Source organism: Lynx rufus, unplaced genomic scaffold (genome assembly GCF_022079265.1).
Source record: "Lynx rufus isolate CCGP_SWC_20201006 ecotype Redwood Valley unplaced genomic scaffold, mLynRuf1.p SCAF_8, whole genome shotgun sequence".
In the NCBI taxonomy this organism is placed as follows: Eukaryota; Metazoa; Chordata; class Mammalia; order Carnivora; family Felidae; genus Lynx; species Lynx rufus.
This window is the reverse complement of record NW_025814896.1, coordinates 25647129-25670337: the sequence shown is the minus strand read 5'-3', so window position 1 is coordinate 25670337 and position 23209 is coordinate 25647129. Positions and strand designations below refer to the sequence as shown.

The window sequence follows — 23209 nt, the reverse complement described above, 5'->3', positions numbered from 1 at the left end:
AAAGAGGATCTCTTTTGCATTGTTGGTGGGAATGCAAACTGGGGCAGCCATTCTGGAAAATAGTATGGAGTTTCCTCAAAAAATTAAAAATAGAACTACCCTACAACCCAGCAATTGCACTATTAGGTATTTATCCAAGGGATACAGGTATGCTGTTTCCAAGGGAAACATGCACCCCAATGTTTATAGCAGCACTATCAACACCAGCCAAAGCATGGAAAGAGCCCAAATGTCCATCGATGGATGAACGGATAAAGAAGATGTGGTATATACATACAATGGAGAATTACTCAGCAATCAAAAAGAATGAAATCTTGCCATTCACAACTACGTGGATAGAACTGGAGGGTATTACGCTAAGCGAAATTAGTCAGAGAAAGACAAATAAGACTTCACTTATGTGAGGACTTTAAGATACAAAACAGATGAACAGAAGGGAAGCAAAAATAATATAAAAACAGGGAGGGGGACAAAACATAAGAGACTCTTAAATACAGAGTACAAACAGAGGGTTGCTGGAGGAGTTGTGGGAGCAGGGATGGGCTAAATAGGTAAGAGGCTTAAGGAATCTATTCCTGAAATCATCGTTGCACCATGTGCTAACTCACTTGGATGTAAATTATAAAAAAAAATTATAGAAAGTAAACTCTAAAAGAAAAAAAAAAATTCAAAAGGCAAAAAAACACCAACATCATTTTTTTTTTTTACGGAGCTAAAACAAACACTCCTAAAATTTGCAGGGAACCACCAACCAACCCAAATAGCCAAAGCAACCTTGAAAAAGAAAACAAAGCTGGAGGCATCACAATTCTGGGCTTCAAGTTATGTTACAAAGCCGTAGTAATCAAAACAGTACAGTACTGGCACAAAAATAGACATATAGATCAATAGAACTGAATAGGAAATCCAGAAATGAACCCACAACTACATAACTATATGGTCAATTAATCTTTGACAAAGCAGGAAGAACGTCCAATGGGAAAAAAGACAGTGTCTTCAACAAATGGTGCTGGGAAAGCTGGACAGCAGCATGCAAAAGAATGAAACTGGACCACTTTCTTACATCACACACAAATATAAATTTAAAATGGATGATGGGGCGCCTTGGTGGCTCAGTTGGTTAAGCATCTGACTTTGGCTCAAGTCATGATCTCATGGTTCGTGTATTTGAGCCCCACGTCAGGCTCTGTGTTGTGCTTTTTTTAATGGACGAAAAGACCTAAATGTGAGGTTCGAAACCATAAAAATCCTAAAAGAGAACACAGGCAGTCTTCTTTGACATCATCTGTAGCAACTTCTTTCTAGATATATCTCCTGAAGCAAGGGAAACAAAATCAAAAATAGGGGCGCCTGGGTGGCGCAGTCGGTTAAGCGTCCGACTTCAGCCAGGTCACGATCTCGCGGTCCGGGAGTTCGAGCCCCGCGTCGGGCTCTGGGCTGATGGCTCAGAGCCTGGAGCCTGTTTCCGATTCTGTGTCTCCCTCTCTCTCTGCCCCTCCCCCGTTCATGCTCTGTCTCTCTCTGTCCCAAAAATAAATAAACGTTAAAAAAAAAAAAAAATCAAAAATAAACTATTGGGGCTACATCAAACTAAAAAGCCTCTGCATAGCAAAGAAAACAATCAACAAAACTAAAAGGCAATCTAGAGAATCAAAGAAGGTATTTGCAAATGACATACACATAAAGGGTTAGTATCCAACATACATAAAGAATTTATAAAACTCAACACCCAAAAAAACAAATAATCCAATTAAAAAATGGGTAGAAGACATGAATAGACATTTTTCCAAAGAAGACATACAGATGACCAATGGACACAAGATGTTCATCAGCACTTATCATCAGAGAAATGCAAACCAAAACTATAATGAAATGTCACCTCACGACTGTCAGAATGGCTAAAATCAAGAAACAGGTGTTGGTGAAGATGTGGAAAAAAAGGAACACTCATGTACTGTTGGTGGGAATACAAACTGGTGCAGCCACTGTGGACAACAGTATGGAGGTTCCTCAGAAAGTTAAAAACAGGGGCGCCTGGGTGGCTTAGTTGGTTAATCATCTGACTCTTGATTTCAGCTCAGGTCGTGATCTCACAGTTCGTTGAGATCGAGCCCCACATCGGGCTCCATGTTCACAGCACAGAGCCTGTTTAGGATTCTCTCTCTCCCTCTCTCTCTGCCTCTCTTCCACTTGTGCTCTCTCTCAAATAAACTTTTAAAAAAAGGGTTAAAAATATAACTACCTGAGCATGGTGGCTCAGTTGGTTAAGCGTCCAACTTCAGATCAGGTCATGATCTCATAGTTCAGGAGTCTGAGCCCTGCATCAGGCTCCATGCTGGCAGTGTGGAGCCTGCTTGGGACTCTTGCTCTCTCCTCTCTTTCTGCCCCTCCCCTGCTCATGCTTTCTCTCTCAAAATAAATAAATAAAAACTTTAAAAAGGCATAACTACCTTATGATCCAGCAATTATACTACTAGGTATTTACCCAAAGAATACAAGGACAGTAATTCAAAGGGATATATACACCCCTATGTTTAAGGCAGCATTATTTATAATAGCCAAGATACAGAAGGAGCCCAAGCAACCATTGATTGATAAATGGATAAAGATGTGGTATGTGTATGTGTATATATATACATGCATACACATACAATGGAATATTGTTCAGCCATAAAAAAGAATAAAATCTTGCCATTTGCAACGAGATGGATGGAGCTAGAAAGTATTACGCTCAGTGAAATAAGTCAGTCAAAGAAAGACAAACACTGTATGATTTCATTCATAGGCAGAATTTAAAGAACAAAACAAGTAAAGGGAATAAAATAAGAGAGAGACATATCAAAAAAAAAAAAAAAAAAGACTCTTAATTATAGAGAACTGATGGCTACCAGAGGGGAAGCAGTAGGGGGATGGATTAAATAGGTGATGGAGATTAAGGAGTACACTTGTGATGAACACAGAACAATGTATATAAGTGTTGATTCATTATATTGTACACCTGAAACTAACATATTAGTTATATATAACAGTTAACTAAACGGAATTAAAACAAAAACATAAAATAACATAAAAACAAAAAGAAATAAATAATAAAATAATAAAATAAAATCATACTATAAAAAATCAGAAAACAAAAACAACCCAAGTGATGCCAGACCTAAGGGCAAAGAATGAACTGACAGGCAGAAAAAAAAGGTCCATGAGGGAAATCCTCAGGTAAAATATGAGAATAAAGTAAGGACATAGGCAGCTGAGTCAATTCATTAAACCGAAATATTAGAAAGATCTAGAGCAGTTTTTCCTGAAGAGTTCCCTCCATCTTCCCCTCCTTCAGTCTCTAACTCCTAGGGCCCAGGGTACAAAATCAGAGAGGTTAGCAGTATCCACAGCAAGAACTGGGTTGGGAAACACTTAACACAGAACAGACTGTAGGGAAAATCCCAGAAACACTAACCAAGACGAAAGTGAAGTAAAAGAAGAGAGACAAAGGAACCACTTTACTTGCGGTAAATTTAATGACTATAAGAGCTGTTCACATAACAGCAAAGAGACACATTTTCCATTTGACATGAAGTTGCTTCACCACTTGCAGCTTGTCTCCAGAGCGTCATTACCTCTTTCTTTAGTGACCAGTCCTATCTCCCTTCCTGTCAGGAAGGACAGCCCATGTCAACTCTAAGGCCATCCACTCAGGTCAGCAATATGCTGAGGAGTCCTTCAGGGTGGTCCTGCAGAGAACATGTCCTTTAAGTGTCTGAGAGCTGGTGGACGTAATCTGAAAGAAAATCAGTCAGGAGAAGACAAAGTAAGCAGGACTGCACTTGAGAGACGTAATGTGGAGCCTCCAGAGGAGAGGCCACCAACAGAGATCTAATGGAGGTGGTGTCAGGCCAACAGAGACTGCATGGTTCCCATGTGCCCCCAATCCTGGAAGGAAGAGATATCTAACATCTAATGCAATGGTAATATGTGTCATTGAAGAAGTCTAAATTAGTTCAGGTCCAAACTGCTACTTCTCCCTTTTCTCTTGGGAGATAGATGGCTCTTCTCTGGCACCAACCATGAGTTTCTGGTGTGGGCTGCCCATCACAGATCCTGTCCTCCTAACTAACCCCAGGGACAAGCTTTGATCCAGGCTTACCAGGCAAATTCTTCCTTAAGATATTTGTGGCCCAAATTTGGTGAGAAAAGCTGTTTTTCCTCCCTGGGAGTTGAATGCATGTGGCCCCAAAGGAGATTTCAAGAGAAGACTGAAAACAAGTATGTAAACAAAGATGACAACAGGCACTGAAAAGTGTTATGATGATAAAATGGGCTAATGTAATAAATACTGACAAGAGCAAGCAGAGGGAACCTGCTTTAGCTTCCCTAAGGAGAAGGCCTCTCAAGGAGGTGACAGTTCAGAGAGAAACTGAAAGTTAAAAAGATGGCAGTCATGTAAAAATCAAGAGTCTCCCAAACAACACAACATGTGCAAAGCCTCTCACTAGAACTTGGTCTGAAGGGCAAAAAAGAGGACACCAAGGCTGGAGAAGAGAGGAGTAAGAAGAGTGGAGGGGACATGAGGTTAGAAAGGTGGGTGGGACAGATCATATAAAGCCTTAGACATGGTGTATTTCATGCTGGCTCCAATGAGAAGCCACTAGAGGGCTTAAGCAGAGGAATGAGTGATCTGATTTAGAAAGACCCCAGCGACCATGACTACCGTAGTGCAGACAGACTAGAGGAGGGCAAGAATGCAAGTGGGGAGGGGAGCCTGGGTGGCTCAGTTGGTTGACCATCCGAGTTTGGCTCAGGTCATGGTCTCAAGGTTTGTGAGTTCGAGCCTCACACTGGGCTTGTATTTTTGGCTTGAGCAACTGAGTGTGCTCAGAGGGGCTCTCTGCCCCTCCCCTGCTTGTGCACTCTGTCTCATACTCTGTCTCTGTCTCTCTCTTAAAAATAAAATAAACATTAAAAAAAATAAAAAAATAAATAAAAAAGAATGGAAGTGGGGAATCTAAAGCCTTAGGAATTCTCACGCACTGCTGGTGGGAGTGCAATAGGGTACAATTACTTTTGGCTAGTTCTATCATACACCCTATGACCCAGCAATTCTAACCCATCAGAAATGAATACATATGTGCACAAAAACACATGTACAGAAATATTCTCAGCAATTCGATTCATAACAGCTCTAAAATGGAAACAACCAAAATGACCATCAACAGTACAATGCATAAGCAAATTGTGGGTACATTCATACAACATGGATATATATAATCACAAATGTACTGCACAACATAAGACTGAGGAAAAGAAGACAAGCACCAAAACTACATGCTGTATGATTCAATTTTATAACAATTAAAAATAGGCAGGGGCGTCTGGGCAGCTCAGTTGGTTAAACGTCCAACTTTGGCCCAGGTCATGATCCCACGCTTCATCGGTTCAAGCCTTGCATCAGCCTCTGTGCTGACAGCTCAGAGCTCAGACAGAGCCTGGAGCCTGCTTCAGATTCTGTGTCTCCCTCTCCCTCTGCCCCTCCCCTGCTTGTACTGTCTCCCAAAAATAAATAAGTATTTTTTAAAAATTAAAAAAAAATAGGCAAAGCTGAACAATGGTATCAGAAATTAGAATGTAGGGAAGAGAAGTAACTAGTAGGAACATGAGGGTCTCTGAAGTTCTGAAAATATTCTATTTCTTGATCTGGGTGGTAGTTACATGGATAGGGTCACTTTATGATAATTCATCAAGTATATAATATGGGCAATTTTCTACATTTATGACATGCTTCAATAAAATAATTCATCTTTAAAATACAGAAGCAAAAAATCATAAGAAGCCTACTGAAATCTCCCAGCCAAGAAATGATGGTGGCTTGGAGATGGAAAGAAATGGGTAGGTCTAAGATATATTCCAGAAGTGAGCTGAAACAGATGTACAGGAAAGTTGAGTATCTAGCACATGTCCTGTATTTTTGGCTTGAGCAACTGAGTGTGCCATTTACTGGGATGGGAAGGGCTTGAAAAGAAGAAAGGTGTAGTAACGAATTCATTCTAAGGGCGCCTGGGTGGCTCAGTCAGTTGAGCATCCGACTTCCGCTCAGGTCATGATCTCATGGTTCATGGGTTCGAGCTCCACATCCGGCTCTGTGCCAACAGCTTGCTCAGAGCCTGGAGCCTGCTTCGGATTCTGTGTCTCCCTCTCTCTCTGCCCCTCCCCTGCTCATGCTCTGTCTCAAAAATAAATAAACATTTAAAAAAATTATTTTTTTCTTAAATTCAACTCAAGGTGCCCTTTCAATGTTCAGACTGAGAAGAGATTTTTATTTTACTAAAGAATTTCTCCTGGGAGTGCTTGCATGGCTCAGTTAGGCATCTGACTTTGGTTCAGGTCATAATCACACAGTTCATGAGTTCCAGCCCCGCTTCGGGTGAGCCCTGCTTCTTTCTCTCTCTCTCCCTCCTGGGATTCTCTCTCTTTCTCTCTTTCTGCCCCTCGCTCACTTACACTCTCTCACAAAAAAAAAAAAATTTCTCCTGGAAGAAATTTCACTCCCCCAAATTATCCAACCCAGCATCCATCTCACAACGCAGGCCAAAAGCCCAAAAGGACACCTTACCTTCACCAGCACATAGTCCCCAGGCTGAGCTCTAACCCTGACCCCAGAGTTAGAAACATCCTCCATCTCTACATTAGGGAAGATCACTTTAAGGTTTCCATCATTCCGGCCACACAGGTCAGTGGCAGAGCGTTTACTGTGCTGCAAAAAGAAGAGAAGAGAGTTTATGAATCTGTCACAGTTATCAGTTCTCAGACGGCAGAAATTATACCTTCTCTGTCTCAGAACCCTAAGGGTTTTACTCAAAGAGCATTCCTTAAGGAATCACTTAAGACTACAAAGGGGCACCTGGCTGGCTCAGTTGGTGGAATATGCAACTCTTGATCTCGGGGTTCTGAGTTCGAACCCCACGTTGAATGTAGAGATTACTTTAAAAAAAAAAAAAAAAGACTACATGTTTACTGCTGCTCAGCAACAAGGACAGCGCATGGCACACTAGAGAGACTCCATAAATTTTGCTAACTATCTGTTAATAAATGACTCAATCAGTCTTTCATTGCAGAATTACCTTCCTTAGGAATGGACTTCCAATAGTCCTAAAAGCAAGAACACATGGGTGATACACTTAACAAACTGACTTTCACTTTATCCGGTCTCATAGTAACCACTCAGGAATGTTCTGGGGTTGTTTGGCCTAGGTTACTTGCCATTAATGAACAGGCAGACATGAAGCCAGAGTCTCCATCACAACATACAGAAGACAGGGTCAGGACAATAATAAAACCAGTATGATGGTATTAACTTCTAGAATACATACAAGTTTTTCTCTTCCAGCCATGATGAAATGTCAAGAATCAAATTTATTCTCTGGCCTTAAACAGAAACTGGACAAAATATATGAAATCGCTATTTTCAGATACTGAACAACAGACTGTGCAAGACTGTGAAGCCAAGAAAAGGAAAACAAATGAGATGAGCCCTCCAATCACCCTTGTGTTTTGCCAGAAGGCATGTGTCAGACCAGGGCATGCCAAGCAGGCAGGAAGATCTTGAGGCACACCATAGTGGCTCTCTCTGGATTTAGGAAAAAGACATCATAGTTCAGGGAGCCTGCAATAGATAGGAATTGTGGAGCAAGTCCTAAAGACAAGGGAGCTAAGCAGAAAAAGAGCTATAGAAACATGCACAAGGATCCCTAGTCTTTGCTGAATGTTTATCACAGTGAAACTCCACAAAGTCAGGCAAAAAAAGTAACTGGGGAACCATCAGCAGATGTGTTTCCAGAGCTCATGCAGGGCTGGGAATCACAACTTATCACAATCACAATTAATGGCAGTCCTCATTGATTCCTTGGGACATGCAGTACTAATTCCAGAAAGCCACCCCTTAGCAATGAGTCTAAACTATTCCTGGGATAAAAAAGCTTTCCTAACAAAACCTGAAATCGAGCCCTGACAAGATCAAACTGAACTGCAGGTAACATAATCACCTATCAGAACAAAGCCCAACACAAAATCCAGACCTTAAAAATTAGTATCACGATGTTAAATGTCCCATCAAAAATCAGTGGATATGCCCATAAGCAAAAAATGTTACCTATAATAGGAGAAAAGTTTATCAAAAGAAACAGACCAAGAAATGATAGCAATGATGGAATTATCACAAAAATAATAAACCAGTTTTTATGATTACATTCAAAGGAAATTAAGTTTCAAAGGAAAACAAGAATACAGGCGACAAATAGAAGGTATTTGAAAAGAACTAAATGGACCTTATACAGACCAAAAATATAATATCTAAAATTAAAAATTCAATAGGTAATAGCAGATTACACACTGCCCAAGGAAAAAATAGTGAACCTGAAGACAGAGCCAAAGAAACTATCCAAAACAAAGCACAGAGGTATAAAAAGCAGAAAAAAATGAACCACCTCAATGACCTACAGAAAAACCTTTTTATAAGTGGTTGGCCATATATGTAACTGGAGTCATGGAAGGAGAGGAGAAGCAGTGGGGGTGGGTGGCAGGAAGCAGGAGGAGTACAGAAAAAGTATCTGAAGGAGCACCTGGGTGGCTCAGCTGGTTAAGCATTTGACTCTTGGTTTCGACTCCGGTCACGATCTCATGGTCTGTGGGATCGAGCCCCACATCGGGCTCTGCCCTGACAGCACAGAGCCTGCTTGGGATTCTCTTTCTCCCTCTCTCTCTCTGCTCCCCCTCCCCTCTCAAAATAAATAAATAAACTTAAAAAGATATACATCTGAAAGATAACAGATGAAAATTTTCCAAATTTGATGAAAATTATAAATTCACAAACTAAGAAGCCTCAACAAATCCCAAAGAAAACACAAAGGGATAAACACAAAGAAAGCCATGCCAAGACACATCAAATTTCTAAAAACAGTGATAAAGTAAATATCTTTAAAAAGCAGCCAGAGAAAAAAGGAATTTTATGTACACAGAAGAAAGAGAAGGATGATTGCAAACTTCTTGTCAGAACCAAGTAAGTCAGAAAACAACAGAATGATACCTTTAAAACATCAACTTAAAATTTCATACCTAATGAAAAAATATTTTTTAAAGTGAAAAGACATTTTTTTCAGACAAACAACAGCTGAGAGGATTCATCACAAAAAGATGTGCATTACAAGAAATGTTCAAAGAAGTTTGTCAAGCATAAAGATAATGATACCAGACAGAAACCTGAATGTACACAAGGAATGCAGAACGACAGAAGCAATAATTAAGTGGGGATGCAGGAAAGAGTTTTTTCTTGTTTTTAAAAAAGTTTTTTTTTAAAGCAACTGAGTATTGTACACGGTGATGGACTGATGGCAGGCCCTTCTTTGTGGGCCTCTCACAGCGTACCCGCTCCAGAGGAGTGCGCAGCCCTGAACCACTGCCCTGCCTCCTGACTGATGGGCTGTGAACACTGACGGGGGCTCTACAGTTGATTATTCAAAGCAAAAATATCAATGTGTTTTGGGACACAGAAGTAAAAGTCTATGACAACGATAGCACAAAAGGGGAAAAAAAGGATAGGAGTATATTATTTTAAGGGTCTTACATTATACATGCTAGGTGATGGCCTGTCTGGGGTTAAAACAATTGGCCAGAGACAATCCAAAAGGTAATCTGTTCTTAGAAAATCAAACTCCAACGTCATGCTATATTCTTCAGTAACCAAAGACAGAGGAAGGAGTTTAGTTCTTAAACTAATTACTACTTTAGGGAAACGGCAGTCAGGTAAGATTTAAAAAGATTTCCCACTATCTCCCTACAAAACACTTACTAGTTACAAAAGGAAAACGAGCACCTTTACAGTCAACAAGCCCAGCAGACACAACCTTAACAAAACGTTCAAAACGAGATGCTTAAAATTAACATCACCAGCAATGAGACCAGCAAAACCATACACCACACAGGACACAAATAAGAACACATTTCCCTAACATTCCGGCCTAAAAATACATAACCTCAATCTTACCACAGGGAAACTTCAGACAAACTCAAATTAAGGAATATTCTACAAAATAACTGGCCCATAGGGGCACCCGGGTGCCTCAGTGGGTTGAGCGTCAAACTCTTGATTGCAGCTTAGGACATCATCTCACAGTTCGTGAGTTTGGGCCCCACATTGGGCTCCATGCTGACAATACAGAGCCTGCTTGGGATTCTCTCTCTCTCCCTCTCTCTCTGCCCCTCCTCTGCTCATGTGAGCATACACATTCTCGCTCTCTCTCTCAAAATAAATTTAAAAACTTAAGTAAATAAATAACTGGCTTATAATCATCAAGTGTCAAGATTGTGAAAGTCAAAGAAAGACTGACGAACTTTTCTAGACTGAAGGAGACCAGACAGACATGAAATTAATGCAACATATGATACCGAACAAACTCTTTTTCCTACAAAGGGCAGTTCTGTGACAACTGGAGAAACTTAAACAGGGTGGGGGGACTGGATCGCAGAAATCTAACAAGGTAAATTTCCTGATCTGGTGGTTGCACTATAGTTATGTAGGAGAATGTCCCTGTTTATAAGAGAGAGAGATACATTACAGTATTAGAGAGGAGGTGAGGGCATCATCGGGTCAGCAACTAACTCACAAATGAGTCAAGGAAAAAAAATTCTTGGTACTGTATTGCAACTTTTCTGTAAGCTTATGATTGTTTTATAATAAATTTTTAAAAAGACAGCATGATTCCATGATTTGAACCAACCATAAAAGAACATTTATGAAACAAAAAGGGAAATTGGAACACTGACTAAATATTTGACAATATTAACAATTATCGATTATTTCACATATGATAATAGCCTAATGTTGGTTTTTTTTCTTAGAGTCCTTCTCTTTTCGAAAGATATATACTGAAATATTTACTGACAAAACACAATGTATATGTATAATATGATGTATAAGGTACTTGCTTCAAAACAATCCAAATTGGGGGGAGGGGGGACACCTGGGTGGCTCAGTTGGTTAGACCTCAGACTCTTGATTGTGGTGATTTCATGGTCCGTGGGTTCAAGCCCCATGTCAGGCTCTGCACCAACAGCACAGAGCCTGCTTGGGGATTCTCTCACTCCCTCTCTCTCTGCCCTTCCCCAACTCACGGTTGGGCTCTCTGTCTCTCTAAGTAAATAAATAAATAAACTTAAAAAAAAAAAAATCAGCGCACCTGGGTGGCTAAATTCTCTCTCTCTCCCTCTGTCTCTGCCCCTCCCCTGCTCACACACACTTTCTCTGTCCAAATAGGTAAATAAACAAAAATAAATAAAAGCAAAAGGTTTAAAAGAAAATAATCCAATGGGGACAGTAAAGATGAAAAAAGATTAGCCATGATTAATTAACACTGTATTGACAGTTGTTGAGGTTGGTTAATGGGTATGTGGGCATTCATTATACTGTTCTCTCTATACCCATATATGTTTTAAATTCCCCTAATTAAAAAAGGGGGAAGGCTGTTGTTTAGAGGTTCTGGAACAAAATAGCCCTGAGTCAAATTCTGGCTCTGCCACACAAGCTGTATGACCTTCAGAAAGTTATTCCACTTCTCTGAGTCTCTGTTTCTTCATCTCATAAAAGGACTAATAATTAGCACTACCTCCACAACCGTGGTAGGACTCAATGTACCAACGACATAAAGTGCACAGTTCCTGGCAGACAGTAAATGCTCAGCATACATGAGTTATCATCAACTTCTCTGCCACTCTGGAGATAGCAACCTGATGTTTTAAACCAGCCAGGACTAGAGGAAAGAAAGTCTCCTCTAAGAGAAAGTAAAGACTCCCAACTGCTAGCCCTGAAATCCGTTTATTCTCTAACCCCGAGTCATGGCTTATGCTGGACGCATAAGAAAGAATCTTGTTTTGATTTATTTAGTTACGACAGGTTTCCTGCAAGGCTAATGAAGTCAGGGACACAGAATAGTAAACTTTGAGTACTTACTCATTCATTCAAAAGATAAGTACGCTATTCTGTGCCAGACTCCGTGAAGAGAGCTGGGAATACAACAAGACCTAATTCTTACTGGATAAAATGTAGACTGCTTAATAGACATGTACACATCTCCAGAATCACAGCTGACACCCTAAATCACAAGGTATTTAGTGAGGCAAAAACCTTTTGGGGTATTACACTAGCTCAGCATCACCAATCAGCCAACTGCTGGTCTAGACCACAGGAAGATCCCCTAGCCCAAGATGAGCTGACCAAGTACCCGTCCTGGAAATCTGAGCTGGGGCTGAGAGACACAACTGTGACCCATGAATAACGAGAACCGTAACATGTAAACATAGGAACTACACAGCTGCTGTACTCACTCTGCAACAAAGATGAGGAAGCAGGAAAAGCTGGTCTAAGTAGACAAGAAAGCCGGAAGGGCTTCCCAGACTGGGTACAGTCCTTTCTAGACACCTACAGTATTCCTGCCCTTGGGCTCCACAAGACACCCCTGAAGTCTTATACAAAAGAAGATTTCTTTTTGGCTTAGGCTGAATGGCTTAAAGAAATTTCTGTTACTCACTACTAAAGAGTCCTAACAAACACAGATACCAGGTAATTGGTGGCTTTGATGCTACCATATCCTAAGGCATGAAACAGGACTCTCTCTTCTCAATCCAGGACTTAGGAGTCACAGAAAGAGCCCATCTCTCTCCTTCCCTTCCTCTCCAATGGCTGCAGCATGTAGCTTCATAAAAGGTCAGCTCCCAAACTTACCCCTTATTCCATGTGTTTAGTGCTTTGACGGTTAGGTTCCCCAGCTTGACCACAGATGCCTATAGGAACCCCAAACTTTCTGAAATACAGTACACTTCTAAGAAAATGTGATTTTAAAAAATGTGATTTTAAAAAATGTGATTTTTAAAAAAGCCTGGCTGGCTCTGTTGGTAGAGCATACAACTTTTTGATCTCAGGGTTGTGGGTGAGCCCCACGTTGGGTGTAGAGATTACTTAAAAAATAAATAAATAAATAAGATCTTGGGGCACCTGGATAGTTCAGTTGCTTAAGCGTCTGACTCTTGATTTCAGCTCAAGTCATGATCTCATGGTTTCTAAGATTGAGCCCCGCATCAGGCTCTGTGCTGACCGTGCAGAGCCTGCTTGGGATTCTCTCCCTCCCTCTCTCTCTCTGCCCTTTCCCCACTCACATGCATGCATGCACATACACTCTCTCTCTCAAAATAAATAAATAAACATTTTAAAAAATTAAAAAAGAAGGATTACAGATAAACTGATTCTGAAAACATACATATGATACTGCTTCCAGAAAGATGGAGCAGACACACTTTTCCTTAATCTTTCTGCTGCTAAGCACAAAAATATCTTTTAAGAATGAAGGAGAGAGGTGCCCGGGTGGCTCAGTCGGTTAAGTGGCCAACTTCAGCTCGGGTCATGATCTCATGGTTCATGAGTTTGAGTCCCACATCTCTACTTTAGCACAGAGCCCACTTTGGATCCTCTGTCCCCCTCTCTCTTTCTGTCCCTCCCCCACACTCTCTCACTCTCTCTCAAAAATAAATAAATAAATAAATAAAAACAGAATGAAGGAAAAATCAAGACATTCTAAGATGAAAAAAACCAGAGAATCTGCTGCCAGAGTGTCTAAAAGCTGTCTAAACAGACAGGAAAAGATAAAAGAAGGAAGCTTGGAATATCAGGAAGGAAAAAAAAACATAAAAACATGATTACCTATGTAGAAAATCCCAAAGAAACTGCCAAAACAACTCCTAGAACTATTGAGTTCAGCAAGGTCACAGAATACAAGATAAACATACAAAATTCAATTATTTCTGTACAATATAATGAACATCTGAAATTAAAAATACAATAGCAACTAGCTATTTGCTATTGGAGCAAATAGCTTAAAAAAAAAAAAGACACTTAGGCATAAATCTAACAAAATACATACATATAGGACCTGTACACTGAAAATTACAAAAACTCTGATAAATCAAAGATGATCTAAATAAAAGGGAGACATATTGTGTTTTAAAACACAAAAAACATTGTGTGTGCCTCTTGATCTGGGCTCAGGCCATGGTTCAAGCTCAGCATCTGGCCCTGCACTGACAGCATGGAGCCTGCTTGGGATTCTCTCTCCCTCTCTCTCTCTGCCACTCCCCTGCATGCACTCTTTCTTTCTCTCTTTCTCTCTCAAAAATAAACTTTAAAAAACAAAACACAAAAATATATATGTATATACATATGACCTTACCCCCTCCACCAGCACTAGCTGGGTACAACCCACAGAGGCCATGTTAGCTTTTGTTGCTTCTTCTCGAAAGACAGTAATAAGTTCCTCCAAACGCCTTAATTTCACCTCTTCTGGAACATCATCTTTCAGCCTGTGATATGCCCTGGTCTTCTATAAAAATAAAAAGAGAGATGGAGGTCACCAAGGACTCATAGAATCCTTTTTTCCCCCCACTGAATCCATTCTTAAGGTACAGAGGACCAGGTTCATTCCACTTGTAAGTTACAGACATATGTACAAGAACCCAAGCCACACCAGGAGGGTTCTCTAGCTCTAAGAGCATTCTAAGACAAGAAGTTTACTATGCAATAAAGTCACATTTTTGTAAGGGTTAAATTCTAAATTTAGCACATGAAAATTGTAGACTCAAAATTGTTCTTGATGTATTTATAGGATACAAATATAAGCTTTAGACAAATGTAACATATACTAAATAACTCATGTACCAGGTTACTCAGCAGCACTGTTTATAGATAAGACACAAGATGCAAAGCAACCTAAACATTTACCAATAGGTTGTTAGTAAATGAATTATGCTTTATCCACACAACAGAATATTGCACTACTGTAAAAAGACTGTGATAATTCCATATGTATTGATATGATTACTTTCCAAAACATACTCTTAAAAAAAATAAGGTACAGATCAACATATAAGTATGTTTATAAATACATGAAATATCTCTGGAAGTTTACAGAAGAAATTCCTAAGTGATGGCCTTCAGGGAAGGGAATGAAAAACCAGGCAACCTAGGAAGAAGGAAGAACAAGAACTTTTCATTGCATACTATTTTGAGCTTTTGAATTTTTTAAAATGAGCTCATATTACCTAGTCCAAAACATTTTTTAAAAGGAAATTTATCCTAAGGGCGCCTGGGTGGCTCAGTCAGTTGACCATCCAACTTCAGCTCAGGTCATCATCTCACAACACAGAGCCTGCTTCAGACCCTCTGTCTCCCTCTCTCTCTGCCCCTCCCTGACTGGTTCTCTTTCTCTTTCTCAAAATAAATAAATAAATTTCAAAAAAAAAAAAGTACCTATAAAAAAAAGGAAATGTATCCTTGAAAAGCCTTTAAATTGTTTAAAATCATGGCATGCATACATGTGTGTATATGTGTGTGTATACACCTATTTTTTAAGGTTTTATGTACGCAAGCTTATATAACACAGTTGGGAGAACCACTGAGCTAGATAAAAGTATGGAATAAGAGGAAAACCTATACATCCAAGTGAGGACATTTAAACCAACTGGCCTTTGAGACAACTACCAAATCCACAGAGGAAAATGGCAAATGGGTTTACTCTATTTTGTCTTATTAACAACAACTTGCCCCTATTGTGCATTTACCATTACCAAGCACTATTCTCATTTCACAGGTGAAAAGACCAAGGACCTTTCTCAAGATCACACAGTTATTAAGTGAGAAAGGTACAATTTGAGTGCTTGCTCTCATCCACTAGACGACTTCAATCTTTATAACCTTAATCCTAACCTAGAAATTAGATCCCAAAGTAAACACTCGTATTCAATGCCCATAAGATATGCTTCCACCACACAATGAAAACCCATTTCCCAACTCTAGCATTACAAAAAATTTGTCTTACATATTTATGTCCATGGAAGAGTAACAAAATGGAACCCAACATCTACTCTGAAGCTTCATCTCTGAAATAATTATGTAAGAGACCTAAATATATACAATGGCCTACTTACACTGCCTACAGAACACTAGGCAGTGGGCTTTAAAAGACATGAATTAGGGGGCGCCTGGGTGGCTCAGTCGGTTGGGCGGCCGACTTTGGCTCAGGTCACGATCTCGCGGTCCGTGAGTTCGAGCCCCGCGTCGGGCTCTGTGCTGACAGCTCAGAGCCTGGAGCCTGTTTCGGATTCTGTGTCTCCCTCTCTCTGATCCTCCCCCGTTCATGCTCTGTCTCTCTCTGTCTCAAAAATAAATAAACGTTAAAAAAAAAAAAATTTTTTTTAAATTAAAAAAAAATAAAAGACATGAATTAGGTTGGCTGATGGCAGCTGAATGACAGTGGTGGCGAAGATCATGAGTTCCATCATTCATCAATCAGCCCTCCTGATCGGCCATCCTCCTCAGCCTCCAGCCCAAACACAAGGAAAGACACCCCTGAGTTGACTGGAGGGATGAGGAATGACCCATGGAAATTCATCCCTACCATCAAGAAAATGGCAGCAGAACGGAACTATCCCCTCTCTGCAAGAAATACACATTACTCTCCCATTCCTTCCTTATATCCTTCTGCTTTGTTTTCCTGGAAATCTGTGTTACAGGAAAAACTCTAAAGTGGTATCAGTAGATTCACTTGGCCTACAAAAATGAAAACTAAAAATAGCTGAGGATGGCTAGGAGGGCAACAAAATGCATTTGTAAGACAAATCACATCTGTAAGTCAAAAACGTTCTGCATGTTGAGAAATTATTTTACCCTTATAAAGAGAACAGCGTCCCCCCTCCACAATGGCATCCCTCCCTTCATATTAAAATTCTAGACGATCTAAACATAATTTAAAATATTTTAATGAAGACAAATATTGTCACAACTGATCCACTTTCATCTCAAGTTGCTGAATTATATAATATAGGCTGACTAGAAAAAAAAAGAATGAGTGGTAAGATCCTTGTAGCTTCTCAAGGACTGCTCTGCTGCCACTTTCTTTTCTTCCCAGTTGTCTACAATCAACCAGACACCGGTCAGGAATTCTGTCAGTGCCAGCACAGAAGTAGCTTCTCCCTCATCCCAGGGCTGACCTGTCTCATACTGTAGGCAAAGAGGAAGCCCATGTTATACTGAACTTCCCGAAGCAAAGACACCGTCTGGAGGTGATCTTCCTCTGTCTCACCACAAAAGCCAGCAATGAAATCGCTGCTGAGGCTCACACCTGCAACACATGACAAAAGACAACATGTCACTGCAGCTTATGTTCAAGAAAAGCCTTTCACTTGTGGGTTACAGAGAGAGAGACAGCAATTGTACACCTTCCTTGGAGTACAAAGTGACAGTCCATATGCAAGTGACAGAACAGTCACTATGGAGCAAGGCCTGCTTAACTACAATGTTACCATGGCAAAGCCTGGCTTCTCAGTCTATATTCCCCTCAGCACAAGATAAGATATTTTTACTTCACATGTTGGATTTAGGGACACAGCAGGAACTCCACATTTTCAAACTGGTCCTGCTTTTAATGGTGAAAACTTTGCAATATCTCATATAAACATATACTTTTGAAGCTAGTTTAACACAAAGTTTATTTAAGACCATAGAGGGGAACCTGGGTGGCTTAGTCAGTTAAGCGTCTGACTCTCCGTTTCAGCTCAGGTCATAATCTCCCGGTTTCGTGAGTTCGAGCCCTGCATCAGGCTCCAACAGTGCAGAGCCTGCTTGGGCCTCTCTCTCTCTTCCCCTCCCCTGCTCACGCTGTCTCTCTCTCTCAAAATAAATGAATAAACTTAAAAAAAAATTTTTTTAAAAGACCATATAAACAATAACTACTAGTTACTAAACAGTACTAAGTGCTATATTTTCCTATTTAATATATTTAATTATTCCAACAATCCAATAACATACTATCAACTCTATTTTTTTTTAAGTAAACTCCACACCACCATGAGGTTTGACTTCAAGACCCCCAAGATCAAGAGTCACTTACTCTACCGAATGAGGCAGACAGGTACCCCTTATTAACTTTATTTGATAGATGAGGAAACTGCAGCCCAGAAAGCCTCCACGCTATCCTGCCCCTCCAAAATGAAAAGTATTTATGCATAATACAAGTTAACAACAATCAGAAACTTGGAAACAAATGTAAACATTGTCAACCAAATCTAAATTAAAAGACTACTACAAAGTAATTCTATTAGAAGGGAAAAGAGAAAAAGAAGTTATGATAATAGGAAAGGAATTACCTCTAAGGACAGTTTTAAAGATATCAACTGTCCCCAAATCAGAACTAATGTAGACCATACCTGCCAGCTAACAAAGAAGGAACAAGGTCTCTCCCATATGTTCAGAAACACAAATACTGTAGAAAAGAAATCTCTGGGAGATCTGGGTGGTTCAGTTGGTTGGCGTCAGACTCATGATTTCGGCTCAGGTCGTGATCTCACGGTTCGTAAGATCGAGCCCCGCATTGGGCTCTGTGCTGACAGTATGCAGCCTTGCTTGGGAGTCTCTCTTTCTCTCCTTCCCCTGCTTGCACACGGTCTCTCTCTCTCTCAAAATAAACAAATAGGAGCGCCTGGGTGGCTCAGTTGGTTAAGTGTCTGATTCTTGGTTTAGGCTCAGGTCATGATCTCACAGTTCGTGGGTTCAAGCCCCACATCAGGCTTTGTGCTGATAGCCCGGAGCCTGCTTGGGATTCTGTCTCCCTCTCCCTCTGACCCTCCCCTGCTCGCTCTATCTCCAAAATAAATAAACATTTAAAAAAAATTTTTAATAAAGTAAAAATAAATAAAAAAAGAGAGAAATCTCTTTAGCATTGAGGCCACAAGCTGACACCTTTGAGTATATCTAGCAAGACCAAGCCATTAAAAAACCAAAAAAGAGTAAAATAAAAGAAAGAGAAAAATAAAGAGGAGGAACGGAAGTATAGAAGGTAGTCCCTTTTTTTCATTAAAGTAGTACCACAGGCATTGCCTGCATCTGAAAAAAGCATTGTGGTCACTGGTACAGTAATGTGCTCAGCAGAATACATTTCTTAAATGTACCTGGAATAGATTCTCTGATATGATGAACTAACTCCACATAAGCTTCTCTTGAATATCTGCAAGAAGGAACAAAAAGAAAAGGCTTAGATGAACCAATCTTCTTTAAATGAATGCTGTAAAAAGATAACATTATGCATTACCACATATAATCACTTCTTATCCACATAGGACAGTACAAGCGTAGGTTAAAGTATCCAGAACAGTCCTTTTGATGCTAATCCTGTAATGTAACCTAATCTAGAGCCCATGATTCTTTAGTTCAAGAACATACATTATTTTAAATAGCCTTTTTAAAAATATAAATAAATAGCCTTTTATTTTTAAGGTTTATTTATTTTTGAGAGAGAGAGAGAGAGAGCACGCGCGAGCAGGGGAGGGGCAGAAAGAGAGGAAGACACAAAATTTGAAACAGGCTCCAGGCTCTGAGCTGTCAGCATAGAGCCTGAAGTGGGGCTTGAACCCACAAAACGTGAGATCATGACCTGAGCTGAAATTGGACACTTCACTGAGTGAGCCACCTGGGCGCCCCAATAGCCTTTGATTTAATAAGTGAAGACAGATTAAATATTTAAGAGGATCTCTAGGGGCACCTGGGTGGCTTAGTTGGTTAAGTGTCTGATTCTTGGTTTGGGCTCAGGTCATGACCTCATAGTTCATGATATCAAGCCCTGTGTGGGGCTCTGCACTAACAGCATGGAGCCTGGAGCCTGCTTGGGATTCTCTCTCTCTCTCTTTCTCTCTCTCTCTCTCTCTTTCTCTCTCTCTCTCTCTCTCTCTCTCTCTCTCCCCCCTTCTGTCCATCCCATGCCCGAGCGCACGCACTCACTCTCTCAAAATAAATAAACTTTAAAAAAAAAAAAAAAAAGGATCTCTAAAACTGCCAATGTGGAAAACAAGGCAAAGCACTAGTTCCACACAGCCTGCCATTTGTCACCTTATCCTTTCAGTCTTATCTCTACAGTATGTATTAGTCCCAAAGTAAGTGAACCAGAGACGTGTTTAAATTCTAACACTTAAAAAAACTTTTTTTAAGTTTATTTATTTATTTTGAGAGAGAGAGCGAACACGCAAGTGGGGAAGGGGCAGAGAGAGACGAAGAGAAAGAATCCCAAGCAGGCTCCAACCACCAGTGCAGACCCTGGTGGGGTGCTCAAACTCACGAACCGTGAGATCATGACCTGAGCCTAAGTCAGAAGCTTAAATAACTGAGCCACCCAGGCATCCCTGGCCTAAAAAACTTTAATGTTAAAAGCTAAAGGATTAATATCTCAAAGAGTGTGCCACACAGTAAATACTTAATAAAAAACATGCTAAACAAATGAGTGATCCAGTCCTTAGTCTATACTTAGGGAGTAAATAGAAACAGGTTATAATGTCCATGGGTTTATTCATATAACAAATATTGACTGAGCAGCTACTATGTGCTATACACTATGTTGGTTCTTAGACACTCTGTGGTCCTTAAGAAAACATGGAAAGGTGCAGGATGCTCCCTCCCCCAAGCAAGTCTGACCCCCTCCGCATGGCCTCCAATACACGGCTGCTTCCACTCTGGGCTGGTAGGTGGATCTGTTTACAGATGTTGTCTCTCTCATGAATCAGCTGCAGAACCTGATCCAACAGAACACATTAAAGGTCATCACAGTCTCACCAAAGAATCCTGCATAAAGGAATACCACCCCCACTGTTTCTTAATAGGCTGACTTTTTTTTTTTTTAAAGAACTTTAATGCTTTCTTTTTTTTTTTAACATTTAGTTATTTTTGAGGGAGAAAGAGACAAAGTGTGAGCAGTGGCGGGGCCAAGAGAGACAGAGACACAGAACCCAAAGCAGACTCCAGGCTCTGAGCACAGAGCCCAACGTGGGGCTCAAACTCACAAACCGTGAGATCATGACAGGAGCTGAAGTCAGATGGTCAACCGACTAAGCCACCCAGGTGCCCCTCTTAACAGGCTGATTAAACCAAACACATGAATTACCCAAATCCTTTCCTTTGCTCAAGCCATGTTGTCTGTCCCAGACATTTCCCCTGATGGCATCTCCGCTTTCAAAAAGTGAAGCAAGCAAGCAGAGGTCAGATTCAAGCCATGGGCTGACATGGACAAGAAAGGAAAACTGGTATTTGTTTCATCTAACTTCCAAACTAATTAGCTACTTTAAAAGACACCATCAAGAAACTGGAACGAGGAAAAAATATCTGAAAAAATACATTGACAAAGGATTTGTATCAAGAATACATAAAAAAAGTTTTACAACTCAGTAAGAAGACAATCCAGTGAGAAAAAAGTAGCAGTGGGGCAAAAAGACAGATGTTTCACCAAATAAAAAAAACTTTAAGGGGCGCCGCCGGGTGGCTCAGTCAGTCGGGTGTCTGACTCTGGCTCGGGTCATGAACTCGTGGTTCCTGAGTTCGAGCCCTGCATCAGGCTCTGTGCTGACAGCTGAGAGCCTGGAGCCTATTTCGGATTCTGTGTCTCCCTCTCTCTCTGCCCCTCCCTGACTTGTGCTCTGTCTCTCTGTATCTCAAAAATAAATAAACATTATTTAAAAAAAAAAAAGTTTTTTAATTTTTTAAAAACTTTTAAAAAAGGTTTCACATGTAGGCTATAATTAAAGCACTTGGTAAATACCTTCCATACAATATACCTATTTCTCAACCCCCCCAAAAAGCAGGAGGTTATTATTAACCTCATTTTACAGACGAAGAGGACAAGATGAAACAGTCATACCTACTAATAAAGCAAGGGAAGAGCTAGGATTTAACTCACATCTTGTCACAGGCCAAAGTCTGGACTGTTTCCCACTGCAACATATTGCCTCCCTTTCTGTCCTTCCCATAAAATCTTGTAATAAAACCTCTCTCCGCAGAGTCCTCATGGTCCCAGGTGACCTTAACTTCCCAGAATATCAGTCCTATCTCTATACTTGCGGTGAGCACAGCATAACATAAAACTTGCCAAAATCACTATGTTGTACACCTGAAACTATACATCATATACATATAGTGTGTCAACTATACATCAATCCCAAAAAAAATAAATTTTTTTTTTTAAATATATCAGTCCTATCTCTACCCCAACACTGGTGGACTTTAACTCTGGTGGAATCAAAGGGCAATACACCACAAGATCCCCTGATCAAGATTCAAGGACTGCTGTATCCCACTGGGTCCAGCCTTTGGCAAGCTTACACATACTGATAACAGCTTGGCACGGTTCACTGTTGATACTCACCTCATCAGGAAAGTCTTTGGGGTGGGGAGAAGTGAAACGGATCCTCATTTCAGGATCTACTCTGGAGACGTGATCCAGAAGGTGAGCAAAACGAAGGCCTCCTTGCTTGAGTTTATAGTTGGTGGAGAAGCCACGGCTGAGGTTGGTAGACACTGCATTGTTGAACTGGACCTCTGAACTGTCCCGAAAACTATTAACATTCTGACCAAGGAGCGTCACTTCTTTCAGCCCCTGAGAAAGGGAAAGTGAATATATTGGAAGCAATTTAAAACTTTTTTGGTAGTTTCATGCCAAATCACTAATTGATATTAGTTCAACCCACCTAGAGCCATTCATAAATGTATTCTACTCTGTATTTTAACCCAGTAATTTCATATTTGGGCATCTTGTCTGAAGAACTGAACTTCAGAATAAAACTTTACAAGAGCACCTGGGTGGCTCAATCGGTTAAGCATCCAACAACGGCTTAGGTCATATCTCATGGTTCGTGGGCTCGAGCCTTGCGTCAGGCTCTGTGCTGACAGCTCAGAGCCTGAAGCCTATTTTGGATTCTGTGTCTCCCTCTCTCTCTGCCCCTCCCCTGCTTGCACTGTCTCTCTCTCTCTCTCTCTCAAAAATAAATAAACCTTAAAAGAACTTTTTAATTTTTAGAAATATAAAACCTTACATAAAAATTAATCTCCAAAGCATTTTTCAGAATAGCAAAAACCTGGATGAAATTCAATGTTCAGCAATAATGGTTAATCTATAACACTATAAATCAAATTATGACACCATTCTGCCAGTTGAATATTATATAATCACTGCCCATAAAGTATTCTTCCCAAAGTATTTAGTCTAAATTGAATTAAGCTTTTACATTTAACTTCCAGTTTATCAGAATTCAGAGGAATATTTTAAATGACAACATTAAGAAGCAATCAGACAAATCCAGATGTATCTGA

The 23209-nt window shown here is 40.3% G+C and overlaps 1 protein-coding gene and 1 non-coding gene across 3 annotated transcripts in view; one reads left to right on the top strand and one right to left on the bottom strand.

The window, feature by feature from the left end:
• Positions 1–3493: 3493 nt before the first annotated feature.
• CDK5RAP1 (CDK5 regulatory subunit associated protein 1) overlaps positions 3494–23209 on the bottom strand; it is a 37284-nt gene continuing 17568 nt past the window's right edge. For both annotated transcript variants that reach the window (XM_047068896.1, XM_047068897.1), the window contains exons 8-14: positions 22266–22496; positions 20546–20643; positions 19033–19088; positions 17077–17207; positions 14262–14411; positions 6605–6745; positions 3494–3775 (exon numbers count right to left, since the gene is read on the bottom strand). In XM_047068896.1, the coding sequence (XP_046924852.1) occupies positions 3695–3775; positions 6605–6745; positions 14262–14411; positions 17077–17207; positions 19033–19088; positions 20546–20643; positions 22266–22496 (888 nt within the window). In that variant the 3' untranslated portion in view covers positions 3494–3694. The remainder of the gene's footprint in view (positions 3776–6604; positions 6746–14261; positions 14412–17076; positions 17208–19032; positions 19089–20545; positions 20644–22265; positions 22497–23209) is intronic.
• LOC124504480 (small nucleolar RNA SNORA42/SNORA80 family) lies at positions 9362–9495 on the top strand. The gene has a single exon (XR_006960453.1). It is a non-coding gene; the product is annotated as a small nucleolar RNA SNORA42/SNORA80 family (small nucleolar RNA).